This window comes from Trichosurus vulpecula, chromosome 1 (genome assembly GCF_011100635.1).
Source record: "Trichosurus vulpecula isolate mTriVul1 chromosome 1, mTriVul1.pri, whole genome shotgun sequence".
Taxonomy (NCBI): domain Eukaryota; kingdom Metazoa; phylum Chordata; class Mammalia; order Diprotodontia; family Phalangeridae; genus Trichosurus; species Trichosurus vulpecula.
This window is the reverse complement of record NC_050573.1, coordinates 198,091,114-198,104,265: the sequence shown is the minus strand read 5'-3', so window position 1 is coordinate 198,104,265 and position 13,152 is coordinate 198,091,114. Positions and strand designations below refer to the sequence as shown.

Below are 13,152 nucleotides of genomic sequence, written 5' to 3'. Positions count from 1 at the left end.
ACCTTCACCTGGAAGATGGTCATCTACCTGAGAGCCAGTGTGGCTTCAGAAAGGGCCAAGGAATGGTTGATGTGCTGTCTGACAACTCCAGGAGAGATGCCAGGAACAGAGCAGAAGTCTGTACACAACATTTGTAGTTCTGACCAAGGCCTTTGATACTGTCATTCGTGAGGGCTTATGGAAAATTATGTCAAAATTTGGTTTCTCAGAGACGTTCATCTGCATTGTACGTCAGTTTCATGATGGCATGCATGCCCTGGTTCTACATGATGGACAATGCTCTCAAGCTTTTCCAGTCACTAGTGGAGTGAAACAAGGCTGTGCGCTTGCTCCCATGCTTGTTTGCATGATGTTTTCAGCTGTATTGTCAAATGCTTTCAGTGAGGATGAGGTCAGCTACCACACTGATGGTAAATTCTTCAAGTTGAAAAGGCTACAAGCCAAGACCAAAGTGGAGGGATTGTTGATGCATGATTTTCTGTTTGCAGGTGATTGTACACACAATGCAACCTCTGAAGCACAGATGCAACAAAGTATGGATTGTTTCTCTGCTGGTTGTGCTAATTTTGGCCTGAAAATTAACACCAAGAAAACACAGGTTCTCCATTAGCCACCACCACACCATCCATATGTAGAACCATTGGTTACAGCTAATATGAATTGTCTTAGGAAGATTCTGAAGATCCTCTGGTGCGATAAGTTACCACACACTGAGATCCTTCCTTGAACCAAATTGCCAAGCATTCTAACTTTTTTGGAGAGTGCAGCTCCGATGGGCTGGCCATGCTGTTTGAATGTGAAATGTACACTTGCCAAAAGGACTGTTTTATGAAGAACTCACACAGAGCAAGTGTTCACATGGTGGCTAAAAAAAAGTGATATAAGGGCACTCTCAAGGTCTTTCTTAAGAGCTTTTGAATTGATTATGTGACATGGGTGATACTGACACAGCTCAGCATGGCGTACCCACATCAGAGAAGGTGCTGTGCTTTATGAACAAAACAGAATTGAAATAGCTCAAGATGGGCAAATTTAGAGAATCCTTCCCAAATGTTCGTAGGGACTATTTGTACAAGACCTGTGGTAGATCATTCCAAGTTCACTCTTTTATGTGGAAAGAGACACTTTTATGTAGAAAGACTGTGGGAAGGTCTGGATGAGATTAAGGAGTGTGGCAAGTAGCCTGGGGCGGTCTGGGGATGAGGAGAAAGGGCCCTGGGTGGGATTAAGGAGTGTCAAGTAAACTCATTAAGTAATCCAGGTGGGCTGGGGTTGGCCAGATTGCCCTGGGGAATACCAGAGATCTGGGCTGCTGGAATGTATGGGAAAATTCAGAGACTGGGTTGCTTTCAAAGACATGGTGTTTTCCTTTTAGGGGTTAAGATCCCATCCCCATCATTATCCTCTTTTTACAGATGAGGAAAATGAAAATATGCATGATAAGGATGTATTCATAAGGCTCATCTGTAAAGGACTTTGGAGTTAAACTAATCAAACTCCTTCATTTCACAGCAGCTTTACTTTGATAGTGTGTATCAAGGGAGAGAAGGAGGCATATTCAAGAGGTGTTTCAAAGGTGAAATTATCAGGCCTGTGCACCAGCTTGGATATGGGGTGGGAGGAGAGATAGGGAGGAATTGAGGATAGCTCTTAGATTGTGAGCCAGACCCTGGGAGGATGATGATATCCTCTATAGTAATAGGGACAATAGGAAATAGGGAGGATTTACATGGAAAGATAAAGCGTTTTGTTCTCTAGAGAGAAGATCAAGGAGAAGAGGGTGTTTGGCAGTGTTATCCCAGTCTTTAAAGCAATGTGGGTAGGTAGGACCGGAACAGGAGAGATGCAGAATAGCAGCTGCTAAATATGGCAATGTTTAGGTCTTTATGACTGAACAAAATGTTTAGTTACTCTATTGTCAAAAATAGTTTGGATAGTGAGGCTTTATTTAGATATAAACTCTTGAGTTTTATTTAGTTGTTTATTTGTATTTGTTATGAATATTGTTAGTTTTTTGGATGGCATAGTTCATAGAAGGCTGGGCTTGGAATTTGGAAGATATGAGTTCAAATCCTGCTTCAGACACTTACTGTGTTACTGGGGCAAATCACATAACCTCTCTGTGCCACAGGTTCTTCATCTGTAAAACAGGGCCAATGATTGCTACTTACCTCTCAGGGTTGTTGTGAGGTTCAAGTGAGACAACATATGTAAAGTGCTTTCCAATTTCGAGTGCTATATAAACACTAGCCATTATTGCACCAATAAATGAGTAAATGAAATTACTTTCATTGTGTTTTTCACTTTATTGATTTATAGAAAATCACCCTATTAAATATAGAACCAGGGACAAACTGACTTCCTGGTCAGAACTCTGAGATATAACTTTTTAACATTAACAGTTGAGTAGGTAGATTAAAATTAGGAAACATTTTTTAAAAACCTTGTCATTCTAAGACATTACTCGTTTTAATTTTTATATTTTAATTTTTCTGTAGCAGAAGTCTTATTTATTTCCAAATTGGGATTTTTCAAAATTTTAGTATATATATATGTATATATCTACCTGAATCTATTTCTACTGTTTGGAATTAGTCACTTGATTGCTTATTTAGCATCTCTACAAGAGTATGTAGAAGAAATAAAAAAGATATAGCTGAGAGGAAATTTTGTCTCTCTTTTGCTTATTGCTAACCCTCTGCTAAGTAGCTCTTTGCATTGAAGGTTAAATGATTGTCTCCCATCATATTTTTCAACAACAAATACACAACCATTTATTAAATGCTTATTGTGTGCAGAACATTTTGGTAAGTCAGATGCAAATTTAGATAAAACGTATGCTTGCTTCCTTTGAGCTTAGTGTATTAGGGGATATGATAATAACAAAAATACCTATAATATGAAATAACACATGATAAATGTAGCACATTGCTGAAGAAAAATTCATTTGTAAAGACTAAGAAGGAAAATGTCTTTACTGACTGAAGAGAGCCTTTATGGGGCATTTGTGGTAGACTTTAAGGTCTAAACAAGTAAATTTCTATCAGTTTTAAGTGTTGTCATTTCAGGAATAAAGAACAGTGTGAATGGAGGCATCAAGGTAGTTTATATACAGTATATTTTAGCTAAGTTTGGATACTGCCTCCAATGGTAGCTGTATTTGTATGGGGGTGGGGTGTGTTGTCAGGGCAACAGGTGGGAGGAGGGTTATTAGATAGAATTGGCCAGGTAGAGTGGTAACACAGCGTAATGGAGACTGTTGAAGGTTAGCCAAAGGAGACTGAGCTTTACTTTAAGAATTTTGAGCATAGGAATGACATGGCCAGACCTCTGCAAAAAGCAGATTAGTCTGAAATGTAGAGATGTAGAGACAGACAGGTGGAAACAACTTTGGGAGACTGTTTGAGTAAGCCAAGTTGATATCAGTGGTCTATTCTAGGGGTCGTTGTAGTGGGAGTAAATTGGGGATGACAGACACTATAAAAAAAAGAATCAAAATGTTTGAGGCTGAGCCAAACTCAGGCCAGTCTCCTGGTAGTGTAGGTTTGATATTGTAACAGAAACAAACATTAGGAAGTCACTTGAGACTTTACAAAACGAACTTTACTAGCCACAGCAAAAGGATATTCAGTCAACAAGGATAGGCATTGAGAACTGTCCCCTCATTGCTGTAAAACAAGCTCCTTCCCAACAACATTCACTCTCAGCCTTCTGGGAAGCAGTTGGATAATGATTTTCTGAGTGTTTACTGGCAGCAGACTAGATAGACCAGGTAGTTTTACATAACCATAAGCAGTGAGCTACAAGAGCTCTGCCTTTGGTTATTGTATCTGCTAGGGCCCTGCTCTGCTGTCAAGGTTCCACTGCTTCTGGGAGAGAATGTGCTTGCTGTTGGTTGTTGCTGCAGCATCTTTGCCCAATTGCAGAACTTTGCTGATCCAGTATAACTGCCGTGACAGTGAGGGCCTGGGATGTACTCATCTGCCCTCCTAAGGATGCTACTGCTGCTGTGCTATATACAGTAAAGATGTAAAACAGCAAAAAATGCAACAAAGTGACGTCCTGAGGCCACTACCTGGGTGGAATGTGCCAGCCAGCCATAGCCACTTCTGCTAGGGTGGGGAAAATGCTTCTGGGGCTTGATGTTCCTCCTCCTCCCAGAAGTTTCAAAAAGAGAGAATTATAGTTCAAAGTTTTGGGATTACAATGGAAACATTTAAAACTGATGCAGCACCCCTGTTTTTCCTCAGCAAATTAAATGGATGTACAATTGGCACATTTGTCTATATCTGTATCCCCAATTCCTTAATGTCTCTGGGCTCCTGAGAATTCTGGGGAGAATTTAGCATTGTGCTTTCTATCCGAGTGGCTTGCACCAGAGAATCACAACAAAATCTTCCTGGATGAATTGTAGGGTTCTCTCAAATTCTCAATTAAAAAGCAACTAAAAAAATTCAGGACAGTTGTTAGGATACTTCTCAAGTTCTTGGGATCTGCCTTGTTTTTCATTCTCTCGTTATTGGAGACCCTCAGTGTCTGGCTATGTCCACATGCAATTATAGGGCTAAGGACTGCTAGTTTAGCTGTATTGTCTTTTCCAAAAAGTCATTCAAAACAGCTTTCACAAATATGACTCAGTGAGAGAGACTTTGATATTTTCATCAGGAATGCTGCAGAGTTTTCCATTTATAGTCCATTTTCCTCCCCATAGGATTATACTTAGTTTTTCACAATAAGCTGTTCTTGGTTGTATTTCTTCAGGAATATTGTACCTGATCACTTACAGATCAAAAGAAACAAATGAAATAAGTAGCTTTCTGTGTTTTAAGCAAATTGTTTGCAAGGTGTCTGCTGAGAGTAGAAGACACACAGATTGTGTTTTAATGCTGTCTAACTTTTTATATGTCCAACTCTGTCTTGTATTGACTCTTCTTTAGTAATTCTGGTTCATACACACCCACAGCTCTACACAGAAATTTTCTATAGGTTATCCATTCATCTGAGTAACTGAATATCATATTTAGACCGAACTGTTGTTCATCTTTTTGTTTATTTCCTGAAGATAGTTAAGTCAAACTCATTTGGATGATTATTGATTTCATTTAGGAGCCTCAGCAATATCTGACTGTAGCAGTGATTCTACCTCTCCCTCCGTCTTGTAACCTCAAACCCTATTCTTTTTTGTCACTGAGGCCCCCAATCCCTCCACCTGTCAATTATTTCTCAGGCCATCAGTGCTGTACTAGTGACATTCTCCTCAAATACCCATTTTGAATCTACATCCCTTCTCTTGAGTCCCCTGCCCTGATCACTGAGCTTGCTCTTCCATGCCTCAGCCTTGAATTAACTACCATCATCCAGCCTTTGCTCCTGATCATGTACTGCTGAATAAAGAAGGAGAAAATCACATAACTGTTCTGACTGGGTCCACTTTAAATTTATGATATGTGATCTCAACTGTGGCAAGGCAATCTCTTTTAAATCTTCTTACTTGATTCATAATCCTACCTACCACAGAGTTTTTCCAAATCTTTTCATCCCTTCTCAAACTTTCCATGGCTCCTCTACTCTCTCAACTGAAAAGTTTGCATCATATATCACTGAAAAAATTGAATCCATGCACTGAGAGCTCTGTCTTCTCTACTCCTTCTCTCTCACTTAACGCTGGTGCTTTCCACCACTATTTCCTCTTTTATCCCTATCTTACATAAGATACCCCCTCTCTTTGCCAAGGGAACTCTCTCTACATGTATCAGTGATCCCATTCTCTCCTTTCTTCTATATTAGTTGCCCCTCTGTCATCCCTGCTCTCACTAGTCTTCATTCTTCTGCTTACTGCTTGTTTCCCAACTGCTTATGAACATATCCCTATCTCCTCTATTCTCAATAAAACCCTCACTTGAGCTGTTCATCTATATCAGTAAGGCAGAATTCATGACTTCAAAGATAACCATGAATATGTCTGAATGGTCCAGAATGGCAGGATATAAGGAATTCTCCAAGTAGAAGGCAGAGGAGCCAAAGCATTTATTGAAACTCAAAAGTAGCAGACCCACGGACCAGTGTCCCCAGTTCGACATCCTGGCAAGAACCTTCCAAGACCAGTATGCCCATCTCACAGTAGTGACCAGGAGGCCACAGAAGAACATTATGGCAGCAAGCCAAGCCATACCAGTGCTTCCTCCCCCAGTGCCAGGGCCCTCCAGCAAGAAGACCACCCACTGGCCTGAAGCCCCTGCTCAGCACTCTCTGGTCTCCATGAGGGTCAGTCCTGTTTGTTTTTTTTTTTTTTTTTTGTAGCACCTGCTGCTGTCACCACCACTTCTACCTGCTTCTGCCACAATGTCCAAGCTGTATTCCAGCTAGCTGACTGCTTCTTCTCTCCTTCAGCCCTCAACTGCTCTCACGAACTGCCTTTCCAACTGCCTCTTAGCTCTGCTCCAACCATTCAGCAAGCTCCTCCCACAGCTTCCATTGGCTCCAGTCCTAGCCATTCCCCCCAGGACTTTGAGAGCCCCACCCCTGAAGCCCACTCAAATGGGCTGGGAAGATCTTCCCATTCACTGATTGCCTTTACACCATCCCTGCTATCCTATCTGCTATATTCCTATCATCCCGTATCTCCTCCCTTTTGTACCTAGATGCCTTGACATGGCCATCAGTAATTAGTGTTGCCACTTTTCTTGCACTGTCCTTTTAACTGTGCACACTGACTTCCAACCTCATCATTCAAATGAAACTGCTCTCTCCAAAGTTACTAATGACTTCTTCATTGCCAAATCTAATGGCCTTTTCTTGATCCTTGTACTTGACTTCTCTCCATCCATTGCTGATTACCTTCTTTTCCTCAGATAATCTCTTCTCTTTGACACTGCTTTCTTCTGGTTCTCTTGCTTGTCTGACTACTCTTCCATTACCTTTCTTGATCTTCATCTAGGTCACATCCATTTATCCTGGGTATCCCACAGTGCTGCGTCCTTTGCTTTCTCTTCTTCCTCTATAGTGTATCATCTGGTGATTTCATCAAGTCTCATTGATTCAATTGTCATCTCTATGATGATTTTTGTATAGCTCTTGTTATCAAGCCCTAATCTCTCTTAACCTTCAGTCCCATTTCCAGCTGCCTGTTGGACATCTGGAACTGTCTTAAACTTAATGTTTCCAGAACAGAACTTATTATTTTTCCTTCTAAGCCTTTTCCCCCTATTCCTAATTTTCCAATTATTCTTTAGGTTACTGCCATCCTCCCAGTCACCCAGGTTCCCAACTTAGATGTCAACCTGAACTCCTCATTTTTTGTCATCTCCTTCCCCCTACGTTCAGTCTATTGCCAGTTCCATCTTTTTAACATCTCTTATATGCCCCCTTCTTTCCACTGACACTGCTATCACTGTGGTTTAGGCCCTTATCACCTCACGCCTAGATTATTGCCATAGCCTTTTGGTTGATCTTCCTGGATTAGGTCTCTCCCCATTGCAGTATTTCTTTCATTCATCCATCAAATTGAATTTCCTAAAGGGCAAATCTGATGATATCCCCCTCCCCTCCTACTTTCTTAATTCAGTAAACTCAGTGGCTCCCTCTCCCCTGCGAGATCAAATATATATAATCCTCTGTCTGTACCAAAAACTTTTTCATATCTGGTCCCCTTATACTTTTCCAGTTTTTTTACATCTTATTCTTTCCATTATACTTTGCCACTAAATGATATTGGCCTTTGCTTTTCTTCACACAAGACACTCCATCTTCCCACTGTATGCATTTTCATTGGTTGTCCCTCATGCCTGAGGTTCTCTCATTCCTTATCTCCATTTCTTAGGTTCTCTCACTTCAAGTCTCAGATAAAATGCCAACTTCTGTAAAAAAAAAAAAAAAAACAAAAAAAAACAACAACAACAACAACAAAAAAACCTTTGCTAGTCACCCTTAGTGCTAATGCCTTACCTCTGTTTATTATCTTCAATTGATCCTACACATATCTTGTTTGCACATAATCGTTGGCACATTATCTCCACCATTAGACTGTGAGTACCTGGAGAGCATAAACTTTCTTTGTATCCCCAGTGCTTAAAGCACTGTAGACATTTAATAAATGCTTTTTGACTAAGAAAGAATAGATTGCCATGCAGAAGTGAGGACCTATTTGAGATTAGATAATAAATATTAATAGTGAATCCATTTAGCTTGGCTCTTTGATTTTATTCACTTACATTCAGCAGCATATTAATAGAAACCAAGTGGAAACCTATTGGGAGTAAACTTGGGGTTTGGGAAGATGCAGCTAGGGATAGGATAGAGGGGTCAGGGGATCCAGGGGCAGCTGATAGTTTGTTAATTTTAGTCAGTCATAGGATAAGGATCAACAAATGACAAGCTTACCATCTTTTCTATTCTTTTTAATTAAGATCACTGTGCCACCTAGCTGCCCCATTTTTTTTTTTTTGAGGCAAGCAGTATTAAGTGACTTGGCTAGGGTCAGACAGCTACTAAGTATCTGAGGCTGGATGTGAACTCAGCTCTTCCTGACTTCAGGGTCAGTGCTCTATCCACTCTGACACCTAGCTGCCCCATTTTTTTTTTAAAACATAAATCACTGAGCCTTAATTATGGATTGTGTTATCACACATAAAAGGAGATCTCTTTGCTGTTGTAGGATAAAGATTTTAATTTACAAAAAAAATTATTAATTATTTAAATATCATTTTTTGTCTATTTTGGACATTATAGTGGCATTGATAAAGATAATAGTCCTGTCTATCAGTGACAGACCATGTGCTTGTATTCACTTTTTTTTTTTATTATTATTATATTCAGATTTCCTGAAGTAGCTGGTAGCATAGAGAGTGCTGGGCTTGGAATCTGGAAGTCTTGAGTTCAAATCCAGCCTTAGACACTTACTAGGTGTGTGACCCTTGGCGAGTCAGTTAACATCTGTTTGCCTCAATTTCCTTAACTCTAAAATGAGGATAATAATAGCACCTATCTCCCAGGGCTTCTGTGAGGAACAAATTGGATGATATTTGTTAAGCACTTAGCACGATTCCTGGTACATACTAAGTAGGTGCTGTATAAATGCTTTTTCCTTCCCCTTTCCCTTCCATTTCCCATTTCCCTTCAAGCTATTGAATGGGCAGAATGTCAGTACAGTCACCACATAAGAAAATAGATATAACTTGTTTATGCCAGTATAATATTTGGCCTTTTCCTTTTATGATCATATCTATGGTAATGAGATACAGTTCTTTAGTGTTTGTTATCCTGGAAGAAGCCATTTTAGAAGATGTATGCCTTATTCCAAAATTAGGGGCTGAGACAAGCTATGTTAGTATTGTCGCAGAACTAATTTAGACTTCTAGGAGAGACAGGTATATTTTTGTAAAGAGGGTGGGCTTGGGGATATCCTTTACCCTGTTCAGAAGCCCCTGACCTACAGGTCAAAAGAAGAGCTAAAAATATGTATTTTCCTCTTGTTTTCAATCTAATATCTTCTATCTTGTTGGTGAGGTGTATGCTGAGAGTAGAAGAGGCTTGTATTGTGATACTGTCTAATTTTTTATATGTCCAAGTCTATCTCGGGACCATATGTTCTTTAGTAATTCTGGTTTACAGCTTTCTTTAACATCCATGTAGTAGCTGTTTCCACCTTTCACATTCATTTAAGGAATATACAATTAGTCTGTTATAGCTTATTTTCTAAAGGATTTATTCAGAACAAAACCTTAGATTTATGATATGGCACAGTGAGAGTTTTAATTTATATCTTGATTTTTGATTGTAACTTCAGTCCTCTCTGTGGGAGATAACTGTGGTTAAGATATTAGTTAATTAATTTAATGTGACCTTACAGATTTTGAGGGTACTTTCTTAGACCTTTTTAAACATGGTTGACCACAAGTTATTAAACCTAGTCTTTCTCCTATTTTGGGGTTATCTAATTATCTTTTATTTTTACAGTGTTTTTTATCAGTAAATTTGTATTTTTGTAATGATTGAAAACTGGAAAGGCAAAAGCATATATGGTGGACTCTTATAAAGGCAAAACCTACATTACAACACATACTTTATGGCATGCAGAAATCTCAGACTTTATATTTCTGACCTTCCAGTTATGGATTATTCTGACCAAGCACCTTAGGAGAACTCTTTTGCCAATAAGTGTTTTTTGTTTTTATCTAAATGTAAGACAGAAAATTTTTCCTATGTGCTTGTAAGACAGAAGTTACTACATACTTGTAAGATAAACCTATTAAGTTTAAAAACTACTAAAATTATCTCTATAGTTAGAGATATTATAGAGGCATATCATAGCTCAAGGATACATTTTGTGTATGCATTATACAGATCAAATCCTGTATTTGGTAAACAATTCTTTTTTTTCTCAAAGATATCCAAAACTTACCCAGTAGTTCACTTATTTCAAGCTATATTTCACACAACAAAATTTTAAAACAAAGGAATATTAATACTCATTTGGATTTCTGTGTTATTTAATATGTTGACATTGTTTGATATGTTTGATATGAGACCTACCATTCATAAAATAGACTGAAGAAAGGTCATCAATGCAGTGAATCCAACATAAGTATTATTTATCCAATCATAGGGAGAATAGCATGGAAAATATCAAACCGTGCCAGGAAATTTGTAAGCTTTGGATGTTGGGCATCAGCTACATATTAATATCATGTCAGGGATTCAAATTAACAAGTAGGTACAAGTTTTATTTAGATGGGCTAAGATTAATCTATGTATCTTTTTTTTTTCCTCTCAGTGAAAGAAATGAGTATTGTAAAAATCCCCCACTCCCTCAATCCCACCCCCCAAAAAAGGTGATCAATGTGATTTCTCAGCTACTGGCTTTTATTGTGATGATAGGTTGCATGAATTAAGTATAAACATTTTTATTGGTTGTTATTAATTTGATATTTATATTCCTGTATATTATGCATGTAACTCATCAGTTTATTAAAGAGGATTTAAAAATATTTTGACTGTTAATTATTTTAAAATGTTAAAGTATGTATTAATTTTATTAGTTTCCTTGAGTACTCCAAAAATCAACAACAGTTTCTTTATACAGTTTCTTTTGTAATTTTTTTTTGTTACTTGTCTGTATTTTTTCTTTCTTTGTATTAGTTCACTTTATCTTTTACAAAACAAATTAAGGAAAAAGTTAAATTTGGGAGTATATTAGCCACATTTTTCCTTGTTTAAAAAACCCTTTTTGAGCAATATTTTATGTGTTATTTTGTTTTCAATAGGGATTTGTCTTGGCTGTCACTATGATACGTGAAGCAGTTGATGAATTTCGGCGTTTCCAGCGAGACAAGGAAATGAATTCCCAGTTATATAGCAAGCTTACAATAAGAGGTTGGCAAAGATACTTTTAATCATATGTAGCATTCCTTTGTTCAATACTAAGTGGTTTTGTTATTTAATAAGAAGATTTTAACTCGTAGAAGAAATAAATATAAAGAACTTGTCCAAATTTTTGCCCAAAACTATACCTCTGAGGTTGATGATAACTAAATGGTATCATTGTGTTAGATAAGAGATATAGTATTTTGTTTTGGCTTTTAATCATTACACTGGATAAGTTTGTGCAACAGTATATGGAATATACATATATGTATTTGTGTACATATATGTATACAATCTGTACATATACTCACATGTTTGTTATAAAATGATATATCCTGTTATTTGTATTTAATATGCTTTCACATACACACTAGCTTTTCAAGCAAATGTGTGCCTTATTTTAGTATATATGCTGTCAAAGCAAGCACAAATATGTACCCTATATAAAGTAATATCTAATTATATGTTGCTCATCCTTTCAGAAACCTCAGCTATCTGAACAGAGCTCCAAATCTGAAAGTAAATCAGCCTCTCAGCATCTGAAACAGTTGTCAAAAAGCCATTGTGTTAAAATCATGTACTTTAGCAGTTAGGGTCTTCACTCAAAGTTTTTACTTAATGTAGAGTTCTTTTAGTCTAGTTTTCTAGCTTGAACAAATAAGAAACAAACGTTATAAAGAGAGTTGGAAGGGCCTATTTGAAGCAGGCACAGTGAAATCAGGAAGACTTTCACTTAAGTTTACTATCTCTTTCTTGCCCTTAAAATGTAGTTTAAAATATTTTTAAAAATTTTATTGATTTTTTTTTGTCTTTATATCTCTTTCATTTCTTAATATATCCCTTTTCTTATCCCTTTCTGAGTGTCATCCATACAAAGAATAAAAAAAGGGAAAAAACAGTTTATTCAGCAGAACTAAACTTTTCTCAGATTTGATATGTATGTTACATGCTTTTGTTGTCTTCTATCTTTGCAAAGAAGGTAGGGAAGTGTTTTCTCATCTCTCTTCTTTGGGTACAGGCTTGATTATTTTAATTTCATAATATTTAGTTAAAATTTTTTTATTACTCCTATTTCTGTTGTCTTTCTGCATAATGAACCAGAAAATTGTTCACTTTGTGTCAGTTCACATAAGTCTTCCCATGACTATTCATATCCATAACCTTTTACAGTGCAGTAATATTCCATTACACTCAGGTACCACCATTTGTTTACTCTTTCCTAATCATTAAGTATCTATTTTATTTCCTGTTCTGTACTGTAAAAATGCTGCTATAAATTTTTTTCTCTCTTCACTTGCACAGCCACTATCCTAGTTTAGGCCCTCTTAATTTCTTGGTTGGATAGATTGAAATAGTCTTTTAATAACTCCCTACTATGCTTTCTTAAAGGGTAGTTCTGACCAAGTCACCCTTTTACTCAGTGAACTCTTGCAACTCCTTATACCTCAAGGGTCAGATATAAAGTTCTTTGTCTTTTAAAACTCTTTACAACTTTCCTTCACCTGACCCTGCCCTACCTTTTCATTCTCCTTATTCTCTATTCTCTGGTACACTGCAGTCCAGCCATACTGGCCTATTTAGTTTCCTTCTCTGTGCTTTTGCACTAGTCATCCCCCATGTCTAGAATGCTCTCCTTTCTTACCTCATCCTCTTGGAATCCCTGGTTTCCTTCAGGACTCAACCCAAATACGTTGTTCTGGAGTCCTTTCTTGGTTCCCCAGGTGTTAGAGCTTTCCTCTCTAAATTACCACCCATCTACTCTCTATGTATCCAGATAGGTGCCTAGTTATT

General features: G+C 37.7%; 1 protein-coding gene across 2 annotated transcripts in view; it reads left to right on the top strand.

Moving 5' to 3' along the window:
• Window positions 1-13,152, top strand: part of ATP9B (ATPase phospholipid transporting 9B (putative)) — a 527,294-nt gene that overhangs the window by 106,015 nt on the left and 408,127 nt on the right. For both annotated transcript variants that reach the window (XM_036766185.1, XM_036766193.1), the window contains exon 5: window positions 11,262-11,370. In XM_036766185.1, coding sequence (XP_036622080.1) covers window positions 11,262-11,370 — 109 coding nt within the window. The remainder of the gene's footprint in view (window positions 1-11,261; window positions 11,371-13,152) is intronic.